This window comes from Oryza sativa, chromosome 4 (assembly GCF_034140825.1).
Source record: "Oryza sativa Japonica Group chromosome 4, ASM3414082v1".
Taxonomy (NCBI): domain Eukaryota; kingdom Viridiplantae; phylum Streptophyta; class Magnoliopsida; order Poales; family Poaceae; genus Oryza; species Oryza sativa.
The window spans coordinates 10,151,175-10,170,634 of record NC_089038.1 but is presented as its reverse complement, the minus strand read 5'-3'; the positions used below and the strand labels follow the sequence as shown (position 1 = coordinate 10,170,634).

Here is a 19,460-nt window from a genome sequence, read left to right as displayed (position 1 = left end):
TCGGACTTTCCGAGGTGGGATGAAAAGATTCCCTTCCCAACGGCCTCATTTTGGGGGCTTCAATAAATAACCCCCACCTAACCCTTTTATAGGGTCACCCAACTCATTCATTCTCATTCACTTTGAGTTGAGCTTGGTGTTAAGGTGCTTTGAATCTTTGAGTTCTTTCTTCCTCTCTCAAATCCCTCCTTGTTCTTTGTGTGGTGGATCTTGGTGGTTGTGGATTTGGTGTTTGAGGGCCTAGTGTGTGTTTCACTCGATCTTGAGCACTAGGGTTTGACCAAGAGTTGTGTGGTGTTTGTTATTCTTGGAGGTTGAGGATTCCTAGACGGCTAGGTGTTACTCCTGAGCCACTGATCTACGTGTGGTTGGCCGGGAGAAGTTTGTGAAGGCTGGATCTCGCCTCCACAAGAAAAGAGATACCCCTTAGTGGAAGGAGGAGTGCTTAGTGCAACCTCTTGAGGAAAGGGTTAGCAAAGACCCGGCTCCTAGTGAGCTCCTCAACGGAGAGTAGAATCCCCTCAAGGATTTGAACTCTGGGAACAACTCGGTAAACTTCATCGTTGGTGATATCTCTTCATCCTCTCTTTAGCTTTGCTTAATTGTGCCGCTATAGATCTAGTCGCTGTTTGCGCTATACTCTTGTTTGTGCACTAGATCTGCTTGTTGTGATTCTTTAGTGGATCAGACAGTCTGATCCAACATCAGACAGTCTGATATTTTCGGATAGTCTGACTGTGGATCAGACTTTCCGACCCTAACTCAGTTTTAGCTTCCGCGTAAAGTTTTAAATTAGCCTATTCACCCCCCTCTAAACCTAATTGACCCTTTCAAATACTAATAAATATATTGTTTTATTTGTCTCCATATTTTTAAGACAAATATTTTAGATGTTACTAGCAAAGTACCCATGCGTTGCAACAGGAAGAAAAGTGAGGGATCCGACTATCTGAGTGAAATTTAATAGAAAAAAGTGAGGACTGAGGAAGCTGAGTTAAAAAAAAAAAGAGTGTGGGTGATCTGACATAGCCGCTAAGATGAGAGGGTGGTCATAGGACAAATCATATTACCATTTATCCGAAAATGACAAAAACAAATATGATTTTTACAGGTGATCGAGGGAGAAGGTACCGGAACCCCACCTAAGAGGAGATGTCGGTGACGGTGAAGATGGTGGCCGCGGCAACGCCATTGGTCAGCATGGGCCACGCCTCGATTGGTCGATCGATGTTAGCCACTGCATGTTCATAATTTTTCGCTTTTATGACTTTAAAAACCAAAGTTCAGACTTTTAGAGTTACCTTTTGTCGATGAATCCAAAGTCCAGACTTTCAGGATCTTAGCCATGGTAACTTATAACTTGAACTGTCTTATTATGTGCTTCCATGTATGCCTATTTAAATTCTGAAATTTTAACTTAGCTACATACATATTCTGAAATATGTACCATGTGCTGAATCTGAAATAACATATGTTTTCTGGAAGTATTCATTAAAAAAATTATGCAGCAATATTGTATAGCGTACCAGACTACCTAAGCAAAATTAAATGATTTTCCTCGTCAATTTGACTATATCACAAATATACTCCATACATTCATTTTCAGAGCATAGATATGATCGCTTCAAAAAGTAAGCCATAGATAAACACTGTACAGAACCCAAAGCACAAATTAATTCCATCACACATCAAAAGAAAGAATTATATTTTCTCTAAATAGAAAATAGAGGGGAAGGAGGATGACACCTGTACCTTCCAGTGAATCAGGTCGAGGCAGGAGACATTGTGGAAGAGGTCGAGACCAGTGGGCGCGCGGAGGAAAAATAAAGCGAAGAACTTCCTAAACAATTTTTTTTAAAAAATGTAATCAACTGCCTTTCGTTCAATGGGAGGAAAAACCCAACCTCTTCAGATTCCCAGTTGCTGAAACTTAAATATTTCTTAACTTAAATATCTATATCAACACTGGCTACCCCAATCCCATGTAAACACATGAATAACAGGCAACAGGATAATGTAGTTGCAGCTTCAATCCTGTATAAATGTTTACTTGACAGCCTGATGTAAGATTTGCAGTTGCAGTTGGAAAATTCACCTTATCTTGTTGAGGAACAAGGCACAAAGCCCCCTTGAATTGGAGATTTACCTGCTGTTGGAATTAATGGATGGGCCTTAGCCCACTCGAAGATTAATTCTTTGGAAAATCACAAAAGCCCACCTCATGGGATGGCATGCATGTGGAGTTTAATACCACCTTAGTTTACAAGTGTAGATCTAATGATGCTTAGTTTACAAGTGTAGATCTAATGATGCGTTCATACTAGTTTACATCTGCAATGTCATGATTTATTTATGGAATAAATTAAATCATTATGTGCTTATAATTTCAACACTTGCCATGTCAGAAGAAATTCTCATTGATCTTCTTCTATAGAAACAAAAGCCTATATGGGTGTCATAACACATACTAAAGAAAATATAGGTAGTGCAGCTGTAAATTCAATCAAAACAAACAATTAAAATCGCACGGAATGGCCATCGTTTGCAGCTGCTTGTGTAATATTGTATAAAAGTAAATGATCTAACATTGAGGATGAATAAATCATACCCAAACGGAACAAATAGAAACAGAAACTTCACTGAACAGATCTTATAAAATATTCAGAAGCTTGAAAGGATACATGAGATGAATCATGAATATGCATGAGATCAAAAGAGTTGTCACAGTAGACGTGAGTCCTCTCATGCAACATTGTATAAAATGGTTCATTGGGACTTGTTCTCGAATGTTCAATGGAATCAAATACATGAACTGCGGTAAAGAAAGAATGAGCCAGAGTTTTTTTTTTTGGAAGTACAGTTTGCAACAAAACTCAATGGCCTCTGCATATGGCTTTTACCAATTGGTTATCTGTACGGGTTTGGTGTTTCCATTCAGAAGGAAGTAAACCACAAGATAAATTCTAACAAGTCTAGAAGAGAATCCAAAATAAAGGGAATAACAGCAAGTGAGCATATGAATTTGAAAAAAAAATGCATCTGAAAAACGTATCCCAGGTGTACATGTGTAAATGAACAATGTAAATATGGAAGCAAGCATGCATCTTTTGTTTGAGTCGTCTAGTAACTACAATGAACATAGAACCAGGCAAGGTGCAAAACTCCTGCCACAACAATTCTCAAAAGGGTCCAAATCTCATCAGCGGCGACCTGGCGACGGAAGGACCTCGTGTGGCGGGGATCGGTGGAGCAAAATGGCCGCGGCGACCTGGCGACGGGAGGACCTCGTGCGGCGGGGAGGCGGAGGACAAGCGATGGGGATCATGGAGGGCGAGCCGGCGGCGGGGATCGGTGGCAGATCGGCGATGCAGAGGGAGAGTTGCCGGGGGGAAGGGCGTCCGGTGGCGCGGTGATTTGCCGGAGGGAGGGCGCGGTGATCTGGTCCGGCGACACGATGCGAAGGAGGCGCGGCGAGACGGCGAGGTCGAGAGAGTCGCGCGTCGCCCGGATGCGGAGGAGGCGCAGTGCGGGAGAGGATGCGGAGGGAGGGGTGGGCACGCGCGCTAATCTGGGACGTTGGATACAAATTATTCAGATGACTTTTGACCGTTGGATGTGTCACATGATGAATGATGATGATGAATGAGTAAAACAACATGTTGAACTATTGGGTAGATGAGCTTCCTATGATAGATGGTTGTTCACAAGTGAGAAGTGTTAGCAAAGAACAAATAGTATAGATGATTAATCATAGGAAAATTTTATTTGTTGAGAGTTAATGTTTTTAAGTTTCATTTGGAGTCAAAATAAATTCTATTCGAATTTTCCATGCATGTTTGACTCACAAACATGGGAGGATAAGAGAGGAGACGCGCAAACCTGACCACACGGTGAAAGGGTGACAGAGCCGGGCCAGGCAAGGGTCGGGCGAACACTTGGTTCGGCCAACCCAGCCAGGACTTGTTTCTGGCTGCTGAATTTTGTGCACGGCCATGGGCTGGTGTTCATCATATTGATGTGTCAAGTTGATGCTGTTGCATGTCGGGAGTTCCGGAAAGACTCCCCCATACTTGTTTTGTACCTTGCCTTTATTCAACAAAAAACATAAAAATCAAATAGGCTTCCACCGGGGTGTAATACCGGTGAGCCAAATTGTATTCAAATAACTTTAGGCGCATGAAGTGCCTAAATTTATTTTATTTTATTTTTATCTAATTTTTTAAATAGCAACAAGGAGCATGGTGGGTATCTTAGCAGGGCGGATATATGAGGCGACGATACACGGGGTGCTTGGGTTTCTTACCAAATAGATCTTACCAAGCTTAGAACCGAATCGAATGTAACAAAGTGTTGCATTTGCTCTACTTGGTTCCCTGTGCATCTCTCTCATAAACCAAGGAGCGTGGTATGGGTGTTGCAGTTTTTGTACACTGCTCCTTAGTTGTCTTTTTATTTCCTGCAAAAGGTTAGTGGACAACAAATACTCGAGGAACTACAAATATTTGAGAAGATTTTATCGTAGCCTCAAGATTAGTTGTTCACATCCATGCTAAAAAGGAATTGGATTCAAAACTTAAGAAGCGTGGATCCCACAAGTTTGCCAATTATTATTATCATTTTTTCGAGAGACATTTCTTTTATTCTTGAAATCTTTCATTTTTCAAAAAATTTACTGTTCACCAAATTTTCATTAAGCAAAAACTTATACAGAGCTTAAGATAAAATTGCACGATCATAACAAAGAAGCAATTGACAGTATACTTACCGTGCACCTTGAAAGCTGATGTGTTATCCTTTGCATGTTTGCAATTGATTTGTTCCTGGCCCTGACCTACCTCCATTGTGAATTGAACTTGAGGACTTACCCGTCAATTTGAAAACTTTCCTATAGGGGTTAGTCCAAAGAAGATATATATATCCAATGTCCACGAACATATTAACTCTGAGAGTTCATTAATCAAACTCGACTCCATGTCTAATTTGATTAAAGAAGACTACCTTAACCTAAGTACCATGCTTAATTTCAAAAGCCTATAGATGTCTTGCACAAACACCCAAACTAGAGCATACGCAAATAGACACAAGAAACATAACCATGTATGCTCAAGTCTTATTCAAATAAAGATAAGTATGAGTAAAAGATGAGGTGAATCTTTTGTTGCCTTTTGTATACCTAAGTGTACTTACCACCAGCATGATGTATATGTTGAAATCTCTGGAGTGGTGGTATGGTCACATGTGATTATCAATCTTTCCTCTGTCTTGATGCGGATTGTAGCGGAGGAAGACACTTTACAATGCCAACTCATGTAAGTGGTTTGGTTATGCACACACCTCACGTGCAGGAACATTGTGCCTTGAAGGCGTGATCTGTTGGCACAATGCTGCAGAGACGTAGGATGCATATCTTTTTACGCAAATATACAAGTGCCAACTAGAGTGGAGTAGCAAACACCGAGAAAAGAAGAGGGCATCTCCTCTTGCTTGTATGCGTGTAGGTGCTGCGGGAGCGAGAGGTTGTGCACAACTAGGAGTGGATGAAGGCTAAACTAATGCGACACATGAGCTCAAGAGAGGGGTTGAGTGTATCCAGGCAGCATGATCGCTACTAGTTCTCTTCCTCTTCTCCCATCTTTTTCTTCTTTTCCTTCTGTCTCTCTTTTCCCTTTTTTTTTCTTTTTTTAGCAAGGTAGGACTAACACCAACTGCAAACCAGGATGGAATTGGTTGATGGAACTCGTCATGACAAGCTCGTTGACCTCCCCCACACTTGGACTTTTGTGTCGCAAGACATCAAAAACCAAATGTGTGATGTTGGAGTCTCTATAAAGTGTGTTCCAAGTCACACCCAGAAATTTCACTAGTAATTTCTGAACTAATTTGTGCATAAAATCCTTGTCCAGGAATCAGCCGAGGTACACAAACTGACAATTTAATATACAAATCCATCATCATAATAAAGCTACATATTTATAAAAGAAAAGAAAACAACAGCAACGGATTAACGGTCTAGCGATGGCTTCATCTCCACTCACATAGGCAGCTCAACTAGGGTATAAGCCGAACGTTTTCTCCTTCGCATCTTTTCTTCAACTAAGTTTTGATTGATTATTGCAAGGTGATTACATAGAATACTCCGCAAGCCACATAGCAAGTACGCAAGTGCACAAGGATGCCAAAGAATGGCACAATATAGGACTCATGTATAAAAGCAGCATTTAGCAAACATTTGAGAATTGTAAAACAGTAAAGTAATTAATCATCAATATTAATCAACACTGAACAGTACACCAATGCTGCATAGGCCTAACTAAACCTGAACAACCAACCCCGGTCGTACAGATCAAACCTCCAAACCAGGAATTTGCCCTTACAAACCAGGAGTTAAACTAGTATCATCATTAATCATGTTATTAATTGTTGGTATTTCTTACGACCACAGATAAATCCGCAAGCGCACGGAATACCGCTGTAGCACTTCACCTTCGGGTGACCCCTAAAGTATATCGAACTCAGGGAACGTGTGTAATCTACCTAAGGCTAAGACGATCCAAGGACAACAACTAATGATAGGCAGGCTAGGCTAGAGAGGACTTTCTATGTGTTTTTAATTATCTATGCTAAACAAAGGTAATTTCCTATTTGTTGCTTCGGGCATCGACCCCTGCTGGTCTGCCAGCGTGGTTCTGGCTATAGCTCTATGATGTATCTGAACATGGAGGATTACTAGGACGGGACTCAGGGCTAACACCATCTGCCACCTACCTCTAACTCCGTGGGATACACAACAAACAAAGGTAATCTCTAACCTAGACACCACGTCTAAGTTATTAATTACTACTCTAATACTTGCGCAGGAACTTCCTTCTCTATCTAGAGTCCTAGTACTAGAGCACTTAGTATAAATATGATGAACCCTGAGTTCCACTCGAGACACTCAAGGCTGTTGTTGGCCCGATCTTTCGATGAGTTGAAGATAACTACAATTAGGGAGCAACGTTGACGACCCGACTACAACCGTACTAGACGTTGTTGTGTTGTGCCTTAGCGATCGATACACCTCTCCATGGGTTATTGATCTTGCCGGTGCAGATCAACCTTATTCCTGCAAGCAAATCGAAGAAACAAGAAAGAACAAGATAAAAGCAATCTGAATTGCAGATAGGAATTGAATACAAATGATAGGTTTGGGGTTCCGTAACGAGCAAACCAGCGATCTAACCGATCACGGGATTACACGGAAAAGTAGCGAAGCTAAACTTTTATCTAAACAAAACCCAAAAAATCCTGAAGGAGTACCTAACTATTTATAGAGGTGGGAGGACCCTAGGGTCATGCTCCACCTGGTTGGGGCGCACCCCACATGGGCCCCACTTGGGCCGGGGTTCCAAACAAAGTTACAAGTCCAAAGGCCCAAGACAGGTGATGCAGCACCTTGTTTATGTGATTGCGGCCAAACGACACAGAATTTGGTGATGAGGCTGGATCCATTGGAAAGAGGGCTCCGAGAGCTTTCCATCAAGTACTCACGGGCTGAAAACGGAGGTCTCATGCAGATTCGGCGGCCGTTTGAAGTCAGCAATGTAGTAGGTGGCCGAATCGAATTCCAGCACTTGGAGGACTTGATCTTCATATCTGCTTGTTCATCCATGATGTGAGTAATGGTTGTATCCGTAGTAGCCATGGTCACATCATCCTCCCCATCTTTATGGAAAACCGTCCCCGGTTTTTCCATATGGTGCTTTTCACGTAGTCCATTTAAAACAACCTGTTTCTTCCAATCAAAACAAGCCAAACTCGAGATAATTTTGTTAGCAGTAACATTTCTCTCTAGTTTGCTTGTTTTATCCACATGTACAGAAGGTTCTAAATACGAACATATGTAAACTCTATGCCCCAAATATATTCCTCTATCATTATATTCGCCAAAGATATGAGAAATAGCATTAGTTGGACATGGCAAATCAGATTTAGCAAATAATTTCTCCTTCAAATTTTCGAGCTCACAAAAATCATCAAACCAAACATAGCCCAAAGTATTTAATGAAGATAGCAATTCATGTTCCTCTACTTCATTTGCAATGTGAACAACATGCTTAAAATCAGCACACAAATAAACACTAGAAATAGCATGTTCATTCACTAGTTGTGGCATGGATATAAGTGAAGCATTATCACACAACTCTTCTTTATCACAAGGAACAGCAAGTTAATCAACTTGTGACAAAGGCATCTCAGCAATTGGTTCCACTAATGGTTGCTCTACTATAGCATGAAAAGTGGACATGTGTAGCTCAGCTTGAGAATACTCACATTCATTTATCTCAGTACCATTTAATTTACCTTGCAAACTTTCTTCTGAAACCGCAGGTGCTTCATCCCCTTTCTTCTCAAGTACACCATTCTCCTCCTTTTGTTGAATGTTCTGAACTCCCTGCAAAACGTTAGTAACAGGAGAGACAAAATATTGCTCCTCCAATTTTTGCACATCATCATTGCATAAGGATATAGGAGATTCAGAAATGGGAGATAAATCACATTGTTCATGCTTCCTCGCATTTGATATGATCTGACTCTCAATGCTACGAGCAAGCATGAATAGGTACGCAATATGATTATATGTCACATTATCAAGCAAAACCTGAATTTCAGAATTAAGCCCATTGAAAAATCTACGCGTTGTATTTTCATTGCACTCTTTGAGACCCTAGATGATACAGACCTTAAATTCATGAATGTACTCTCTAACAGTTCTATCACCTTGTTTCAGATGTTCTAATTTCTCCCGAAGAGTACATTTGTAATAAGATGTCACAAAGCGTTTTCTCATCATGGTTTTGAATTCATCCCAAGTTTCAGGTTGATTACTAACATAACTCCACCAAAATAATGCAAAAGAGGTAAACTTATTACTAGCAGCCTTAATCATTTGAGCTTCAGAAAAATCATATTTGTCAAATTCATTATCTACTGCTAGTTCCCAATCAATATATGCAACAGAATCATACTTACCATCCTAAAATGGTAACTTAGGTTCAACTCGCGCAAAATTATAGTCATGTACCTCATATGCATCACATGGAGACGTTGTCATATCTTGTAGACGGTGAAGAAGCCAATGTTCTCGTATTCCCTTGCTCAATCCTGCCATGGTTAGTAGCAAACAAGAAACACACACAAGAATATGCACGCTCCTATCAACTACTAGGTAGTGGCAGCTCAAACATCACACACACTCAAGATTTTGACCAAGCTCTTACAAGTTCTTACCAAAGCAAGCGGAACAGTGACATACACTGACTCAACCAAGCACTCCAATGGAGGTTGGATGTATTGATGCCTTGGCAAACACTTGTCGTACGGCTGCAATCAAATCTGTGGAGCTCTGGATAGGCTCAAATATGTAGCAAAGGAATAGCAAATGCTCAAATCAGAGAATGCAAAGTTGAATAATTGTTCAAAGTCAAGTACCGTGTTGGTCCTTGGCTAGTACGTACTAGAGACGCGAGCCTAGACACAAACGATACCACAAGATAACACTAGAAATAACTTAGGCACACTCTGATATATGAAGCAAACTCAAAGATACAACTGATTTTTCTCTTTTCTTTCTTTTTTTCTATCTTTTTTTACTTTCTTTCCTTTTCTTTTGTTTTCTTTTTTTTAGGGTGCGGCTTTTCTTTTCTTTTTTTATGCACTTTTCTGCCTTTTTCTTTCTTTCTTTTTTTGATTTTTTTTTACAAAAACAGATTCAAGGACCTCAATGTAACGTTACAAGGACTTAAACTTAAATAAAAAAAATTACATGGACTCAACTGTAAAAGTCAAAACCCAAATTACAAATTATACAAAAATGGAATGCTGAATTTATACTGGTTCCATTTTTACGAACAGATCTCCAATTCGACACTCCAAAATTTTTTACCAAGGTGTCTAGCCACTCACGGTATGCATTGGAACCGAGACGAGAGGGAGTCGGAGTCAGGGAACAACGCCAACTTCTGTGCGGTGGAAAACTAACTATGCCAAGATGGTAAGTTCGGTCTTAGATGGAAACAAACCGACCCAATCTAATCTAATCCGCAAAACTTCCTCCAATAACCGATCCGTTATCCTTTCTTTCTCCTTCCTCGCGCAACAGATCTTCTTCCTCGCGCACAATAGAACAGCATGCACGGCACAACCTCGGGAGCGAGACAACCACACGGCAGAAACCCTAGATGCAACTCAACAACACCAAAACCGACCGACAGAAACTTCTGAAAACTAGAAAAATGGAACCGTAGCAGCGAGCCGATTCCGTTTTCATAGGTCCCGACGACAACAGAGACACGGTGGCGGCGACGACTGTGGTACAAAACGTGACCAGAACTCGAAACTCTAAACGAACTAGACGCTAAGACCAGCAACACGACGTGACAATGCAACAAAAATTCAACAAAGCAAAAACTGAATAGAACAATGCAATGGCACAAATGTGGCTAGGTAATGTATGAAATTTTTTTTGGCTATTTTCTGGTTATAGGTAAATGAAAACTCACCGAGCAACGAAAGCTCTGATACCACCTGATGAACCCTGAGTTCCACTTGAGACACTCAAGGCTGTTGTTGGCCCGATCTTTCGGTGAGTTGAAGATAACTACGATTTGGGAGAAACGTTGACGACCCGACTACAACCGTACTAGACGTTGTTGTGTTGCGCCTTAGCGATTGATACACCTCTTTGTGGGTTGTTGATCTTGTCGGTGCAGATCAACCTTGTTCCTGCAAGCAAATCGAAGAAACAAGCAAGAACAAGATAAAAGCAATCTGAATTGCAGATAGGAATTGAATACAAATGATAGGTTTGGGGTTCCGTAACGAGTAAACCGGCGATCTAACCGATCACGGGATTACACGGAAAAGTAGCGAAGCTAAACTTTTATCTAAACAAAACCCAAAAAATCCTGAAGGGGTACCTAACTATTTATAGAGGTGGGAGGACCCTAGGGTCGTGCTCCACCTGGTTGGGGCGCACCCCACATGGGCTCCAATTGGTCCGGGGTCCCAAACAAAGTTACAAGCTCAGAGGCCCAAGACAGGTGATGCAGCACCTTGTTTATGTGATTGCTTCCAAACGACATGGAATTTGGTGATGAGGCTAGCTCCGTAAGAAAGAGGGCTCTGAGAGCTTTCCATCAAGTACTCACGGGCCAAAAACGGAGGTCGTATGCAGATTCGGCGGCCGTTTGAAGTCAGCAATGCAGCAGGTGGCCGAATCAGATTCCAGCACTTGGAGGACTTGATCTTCATATCTGCTTGTTCATCCATGATGTGAGTAATGGTTGTATCGGTAGTAGTCATGGTCACATCAAAATACTAAACAATGAACCTGCAAAGATGGAAATCTATCTTACTCAGACAAAGTAATTAAATAACATAAGAAAAGAACACGAATGCTTACTTTATAGAAGAAGTTCTCCGAACCCGAAGCAGAGTGTACCGACAGCTCCGGTACTCCTCCCGAATTCCTCCTAGTAAACTACACTCGTCGAGGTAGAAGTTGGATGAGCGCCAAACTTCCGGGCACTCCTCTAGAGCTTCCCCTCACTCTCTACATTATTCTAATGTACAAAAGATACAATAGAGCCTCTTGTAATTCAGCTCAAGGTTGTGTATGCTTGAAGTGAGATGAATACCTTCTTATATAGGCTCCAAATGACGGTTAGGGGTATAGGAAATGACCAAAACACCCTGCAACCGCCATAGGGGAGGAATCCACGCCGTCCACCTGGAAGCAGATGGCGGGAAGCGACAGGAAGGGTTTGGCCGAATTGGTGGGTTCGGCCGAACCCAAAAACACTCATCCCGGCCTCTCCTTCAGCTGGGAGATTGCTTAATGGGCCCCAACAACCTGGGCTATGTTTTGGTCCAATTCTAAATGGGTTTTATTGACTTATTGGGCCTCCAATCCGTGTAAATGCGTCCCGAATGCGCGGAGGTGCATTTTGTTGCATGACGGATGTGTTTGCTTCTCAAATTACCTGCATACACATATTTCACCAACACTAGTAGAAATGATTACACTAAGTTGGATACCATGTTTTATTTCATTATATGCAAGTATTGACGGTCAGATATTATGATTTAAGGGCCGTCCACAACACCCCCACACTTAACCTTTGCTCGTCCCGAGTGAAGGCTATGGACTCTATAACAGGGTCATGACTTCCTTACTAATAATCATTCAAACAAATTATTCAAAGTAATACCTATACTTTGGATCTTCGTAGTGTCTACCATGCGATCCTGAGCAATTGAGAAATGGAACAATCTTGACTCAAGTCACCCTAACTTTTCATGAAGAACAACTTGGGGTTCTTTTTATGTAACACAAAATTATAACTTTGCTTTGCTCCTCAATTGATTCTCTTAATCACTCAAGGTGTATGATTCCTCACAAAGGCATACGATTGTGCCTTTTCTTTTCCTATCATCTAATAAGGCTTATGTGGAGCTCAAGGTATGGAAAAGAGTAGAGCATTACTTGCATAACACATATTGCAAAGTCAAATAAAGGATATATGGAAATACAAGACATACTTTCTGGTCAAGAATGTGCATGTGTATGTGTATGGTTAATTTGTGGGTGGAAAAAGGAAAAATATGACCAACTCCTTTTGTATACCTCCTCCTCCATTTATTTTTTTTCTTTTGAAAATTTGGGAGAGTGCATGGCTTTCTTTTTTTCTTTTTTTTTTCATCATCATGCTCCATACTTGTATGAGCACTTTTTTTATTTCTTTTTGCATAGCCATGCCTCTCTCTTCCTTTTTTTTGAAAGAGCTTTGGAGGAAGAGGCATAAATGACATGGAGTATTATTTTGTGGATGATGGATGAAATGTTTGACAAATGAAGAATGCTAACTTCCAGTGTAGAAGTCAAGCATATGTTAGTGTATGTGGAGTGCATGTGATCATGACCATGAAAGTATGAAAAGCATTTCACTATGGTCACAAAACTTGACAACGCTCAATGTAATGACAAGCAGCAAGCTAATCATGAATGATCAACCTATGGCTCTAGTGGGAATAAAAGTATCAATGAGGAGTTTAGCATCATTATATTATTTTTTATAAAATTCCCAAGCGTGCAACATGAAGAGCAGAATTTCTATCATCAGACCATATCTCATTCATCAATTACCTAGATAGCATGGGGTCCCTATTGGATATGTCACCACAAGCAACGAGTAATGAGCTAAGAATAATAGGCATGCATGTTATTTTCAGGGAGACCATGAACTCTGGTTGTACCATCCCTAGCTTGGGTTCAATTATCTTCGATATTTTAGAATTGATGATCAAATCGAACTCAAGATACTATCACTTTGTCGGATGAAGAAATGACCAAAATAAAAGTTATAGATATTGATGAGTTATACAACTTTTAATGTATTTTTCTATAAATGCATTATATAAATCTATGACGTTTTCTTTGTGCCCCTTATGACAAATTAATATTCATCACGATGTCCCATCGAAATACTTTATGACGATTTTTAGTTGGTATTAACGATGAACACCTTTTTTCGTCAATAAGCCACCCCACCTCATACTAATCGTTATAAAATGGAATGTGCTAATGACGAATAGCTCCGATGTCATGAGGAATTCGTCACAGAAGGTCATATTTCTTGAAGTAGAACAAATCCTCTCTTTCCTTACTTCAAGGTGAATTTGACACTCAAAACTAGAAATGAATATCTATTCCTTTTCCAATTAAATAACTCATGCATATTATGTCCTTTTCTTCCCTTTTTGCTGCAGAATTACATAGGGGTTATTGATGGCACCCACATTCCTATAAAACTATAGATGGAGAGAAGGTGTCACGCCCGGAATTTCTATTCAAAATTCCAAACGCTTACATGTGTGTGACCCTCGTCCAGGAATCAGCCGAGGCACACAATAACAAATTGATAATAGAGTACAATTATCACTCTAATTAATAAGCGAATAAAATGTCATTACAGAGGTAGATAGTTCCTCTCAATCAATAAAGATCTAAGCAGCGGAAAAAATAAGATAAACGGCGCAGACGACTCCACTCCACAGGCAGCTTGACCAGGGCTACACCTAATCCTCCACACCATCAGCATCACTGTAGAACTCCTCCTCTGATGAATGATTGCAAGGTGAGTATATGACATACTCAGCAAGCCACGCAGCAAATATGCAAGTGCACAGGATAACAAAGGATGGCATAGTAGGGTTTCATTTGCATAAACAGCATTTAATAAACATTTCAGAATTTAATAAAACAGTTAAGTAATAATTAAACAATATTAATCTAACGCTATACAACATACCCTGTTGCATAGGCCCAACCATTCTGAACAACCATCCCGGCTGCATAGTTCTATCTCCAAACCAGGAATATACCATTCCAAACCAGGAGCTAATCAAATTATTACCAGTTATAGCATCTTTTATTATGATGAGAAGTGTGAGACTAATCATGAAAGACATTGTTAGACCCGCCCATAACCGCGGGCACGGCTATTCGAATAGTTTTACTCTGGCCAGAGGTGTACCACTGTACCCACAAGACACAGCCCCACAACATGTCACCATGTGCCTTAATACCACCACGGTACCTCGGAAAGGAGCTGTGACAGTACCCCTTGCACAACACAATCCACTACAGCGCACCTTTCCTGGATCATAATCACCCCCTTATAAACAAGGCATGGACTCCCCAGCGACCCCCGTGGGCTTATCTCCGCCACTTCTCAGTCTGGTGCTCCGCAATGAACCATGCTATACAAAAGGTAAAGCCGTTGCCCACGCTGGCTTGTGGTTGGCACGGTTAATGTTTCACAACCGAAACTCGTGAATCGGTCCTTAATTGTCATGAGCACGACTCTCAAAACCATGTGCTCACAACCCACCATTATCAAGTTTTAGTTGGCAAGTAATTAATTAACCAATCACGATTGACCATCGTGAACTATCATTAAGCCATCATTAAATAATAGTGAGTCATAAGTTATCCCAATAGTGTGCTAATGTTTCTAAGCATGGCTAAGCAATCATATCTAATATCTAGCCGAACCAATATATAAAGCTCAACTAGTCAAGTTATAATAACCCAAGGTATCAAGGAATAAAGTAATCAATGCAAACAGGCCATAACAAAGGAATAGATTCACACCACCCAGTGACATTCGAAAATAAATGCACAGTTGAAATAAATAGAGAATTTAAATATAGGATCAACATGCTCAAAGGATTGTGTTTAGGATCTGTGTGACTTGCCTTGCTGGCCTTGGAACTCCTCAAATTCTTCTCCTGCGAAAACGGACTCTCCGGAAACGTCGGAATCTAAACAGAAAAGAGCAAAAACACCAAAACAGCACATAAACAAGCATGAACAGTACATGTGGATATTTTTAACATGTAGATCTCAATTTTAGAAAAATTTAGAGACTTGAACCAACTAAATCCGAGCTGAGATGAATTAGTTATGAATTTTTAAAGATTAAATCGGATTAAATCACTTATATGGATTTTAATTGAATTATGACGCAATAATGAATTATTTTTGAAAAGGAAAAGAGAATTATTGCGTCAGCGGCTAGGGTTCGCGGTGAACCGGGTGCACGGCGGCGGCTCACGGAAACGAACGGCCGAGATCGATCCTATCCCCAACGAACGGCCAAGATCTAACGGTCTACAACCGGTCTACGACGGACGACAACGATGACGTCGGCGATGACGTCATCACCGGCGGCGGCTCGGGCGGCAAGCTCGCCGGCGAACGACGGCGCGACGACGCGAACGGAGGACACTAACACGTAGAGGGCGAAGCGGCGAACTCACCGGTGACCAAAACAACGGCGGAAGATCAACCGACGGCGACGACGTCGAGGAAGAAGCGGCGGCAACCTTCGGCTTGACGACGACGGCGGTGCTCCGGCGACTTACGGCGTCGGCGAAGGGGTGGACGAGATCGGCGACGGCTTGGTGACCACGACGGCGACCTCCCCGAGCAGCGACAACAACCGGAGCGACGGCGGCGCACGGCTAGAGCTGTGGCGGCGACGGCGGCGCTAGGCTACACGATGCTAGGGCTCTACCGGCGACGAGAGGTGACGACGAGGGTGGCGGCGGTTAGCGGCGGGCTTGGGGGTCCTTTTATAGGAGCAAGGAGGCGGCGGCGAAGGCCCACGGTGACCGGCGACACGAAGGAAAGTCTAGGGTTCGGAGGAGAGAGATCGATCCGAATCGAACTCGAATCCACGGATTTCCAAACGATTTTAGCCGACGATTCCAAAAGAGAAAAGGTAGAGGAGATCCCGAAGATCATTTCCCCTCTATTGATTTCACCGGAGAAGGAAAGGCGCGAGCGAATTTGGAAGGAGACGGCGGCGCGGCTCAGCTAGGGTTCCGGCCGGGCGACGACGCGAGGAGGACGACGAGTCCGACAGGTGGGACCCACCTGTCAGCGGCCGAGCGCGCGCGCGGGCGACTACGGGCGGACTGGGCCGACTTGGGCCAGGGAGAGGGAGAGAGAAGGTTTTGGGCCGACTTTCGGCCCAAAGCCAAAAGAGGATTTTTAAAACCTTTTCCAATTTAAATTATTCATTAAATGTAATTCCATTTATTAAAAATACTTCCTTAGCTCAAATAAATCCCAGAAAAATCTAGGAATTATAGAATTAAGCAAAGTATTTAATGAAATTTTATCTGGCCCCATTTTATATTGGAATTTATTAATTAAAATTAGATCTTCTCTTCTAGGCTTTTTAAAATAAATTCTAATAATTCCAATTAAACAACAATTTATATATTTAGGATTTTTTAGGGTGTGACAGAAGGCAGCTCCTTATAGGAACAAAAAGGGGACTTTGAGCCAAAATGTGATGGTTGCTTGTGATTTTGACCTAAATTTCACTTTTATCTCATGTGGTTGGGAGGGATCTGCAACAGATGCTAGGGTCCTTACATCAGCAATGAATAGTGGCTTTCAAGTCCTAGATGGTAAATTTTCTCTAGTTGGTAGTTATGCCAACACACCACAGTTCATTGCTCCTTATCGTGGTGTTCGGTACCATCTAAAGGAGTTTGGATGTGGTCATCGTCGACCTAGAGACTACAAGGAGTTATTCAATCATCGACATTCCATTCTAAGAAACCATGTAGAGAGAGCTCTAGGGGTTTTAAAGAAGCGATTTCCCATCTTGAAAGTAGGTACTTTCCATCGGATAAAGAACCAAGTGTGGATTCCAGCAGCTGCTGCGGTATTCCACAACATGATCCGATTTCTTAATGGTGATGAGGGCTGGTTGGACAACCCACCTGATAATATAAAGCCTACTAATTTTGTTGATCTACCGGAAGGTGACAGTGAATACCAAAATGATGTGGCATCTCTTAGCAATCAAATGATCAGTGGGAATAGTATTAGATGTGGGAAGATTATGTTTGTAGCTAGCAAGAATAGTATAGATAATATTTTGGTTTTTTATGATTTGTATTTATTTATGTAATCAACATTTATGATATGGGCAATTAATAGTAAGTAATGTAGTTTGTATTTCCTCATTCAATAAAATATTGCAATACAGTTATGATGTTTGGAAGACTATCTCCGAAAGCAAGCCTATTGCAGCAACAACAAAGGCATCTACAAAAGAAGGTATCGCCAAAGAGCTGTAGCACACAGAAGAAGAAGGTTTCTCCCAAAGGTAGTATCTAACTTGGTTTTGTGGAGTATTTTCCTTTCATGTTAATTATTACAAAATTTACTTACTATCATCTAATTTTGTCTAATAGCTCAACAATTAAGAGCTTCATGGAACCCGGGACTAGAAAAGGCTTTAGTTGATTTACTTCATGAGCACAATAACCGACATTACCGGTGCCAAAACGGGTGGACAAGTGAAGCATGGAACAAGGTCGTCAAAGAATTTCGTAACAGACATCCCTATGTCACCATGAATAAGCAACAGATCCAAGATAAGGAGAAGCAGTTAAAACGAGATTATAGGTTGCTTAAGGAGGCAAGGAAACAGAGTGGAGCTTCTTGGGATAATCAACGGTGCAGATTATTGCTGATGATGCTGCTTGGGCAAACATAATTAGGGTATGATATTTTGAGCATAATTGTTTTGTCCTCATTCAAATCACTATTATTTGTATTCATTCCATAATTATCTGTTTTTTATCTTCTGTAGTCAAATATATTCCGCGCACGCTTTTCAAAGTGCTAAACGGTGCGTTTTTCGTAAAAAGTTTCTATATAAAAGTTGCTTAAAAATTTATATTAATCTATTTTTTAAAAAATTAGCTAATGTTTAATTAATCATGTGTTAATGGACCGCTCCATTTTCTGTGCGTACTGTGCATGTTGGGAACCAGATTGCAAACACAGCCTAAGGGCATCACCAATGCGTATCCCCGAGCGTGTCCCTGCTCACGGCCGTCTCCGCTCCGTCGCTTTGCCATCCCAAGTAGAGGGGCGCGTCCCCCAGCTGAGGGACGCGGCTCAACGAGCGCCTCGGCTGGGAGGGCGAGCGAGGAGGTGCTCTGGGCGTGGCGTGGCTAGGGAGTAGCCCAAGGACACCATTGCCTCCTCCTGTTTTTCCCCTTCTACCCTCGCCGGCCGCCGAAGAAAGAGAGAGGCCGACCGCGCGCCACGACGACGGATCCACGACGGGGCCACCGCACGCCGTGGCACCCGTCGGCCGGCCTCACCTTAGCTGTCGGCAGAGGTCTCGAGCTGCGGCCGGAAATAGCAGCGACGAGAGAGAGAGGGAGAGAGCGGCGAGCGGCGGCAGCGACGGATCCGCGGCGGAGGCGGCGGATCCGAGGCGGAGGCGGCAGATCCGCGGCTCTCCTCGTCGCCCTTGCCGACGAAGCTCCGGTGACCGCGGTGGTCCTCCTCGTCGCCCTCGCGGCCGCCGCCGGAGAGAGAGTGCTGGGGTGGATGGCGACGATGGCGTGACGGAGGAGGCCGAGGTAGATGGCGACGATGGCGACGGGAGAGAGAGGGAGAAAGAGGGGTGGCGGTGAACGCCGGCGACGGGAGAGGCGGCCCTCCTCGTCGTCCTCACGGCCGCCGGCGACGGAAGAGGCGAGCGGCAGCGGCGGCGAGAGGGAGAGGCGCCTGTGCGCAGTGAAAAAAAGAGAAGAGGGGGGGGGGCGAGAGAGAGATTAGGGGTAGGGTTGGAAAAATAAATATGGGGCTTTGTGTACTGGGATACCTATTGTGGGTTTGAGTGTCTCTGTTAGTTGCTTCAGATTTTAAGGAGCCCATCTAGAGATGTTCTCCATTGCGAGCTGAGTTTTCCTACGAGGAGAACACTCTAGTAGGAGTAGCTTGCATTGTGGATGCCCTAATGAAGGCCTTACGCATCCTGCTTTCTAGAAAGTGTAATACCAGCCACCTCCATTGACGCGTGGGCCCCAGGAGA

General features: G+C 42.5%; 1 protein-coding gene across 1 annotated transcript; it reads left to right on the top strand.

The window, feature by feature from the left end:
- The first annotated feature begins 16,907 nt into the window (after positions 1-16,907).
- Positions 16,908-19,307, top strand: LOC136356164 (uncharacterized). Its single transcript, XM_066309745.1, has 2 exons — positions 16,908-17,385; positions 19,279-19,307. Exons 1-2 carry the CDS (start codon positions 16,908-16,910, stop codon positions 19,305-19,307), a joined length of 507 nt encoding a protein of 168 aa, XP_066165842.1.
- Positions 19,308-19,460: the final 153 nt, after the last annotated feature.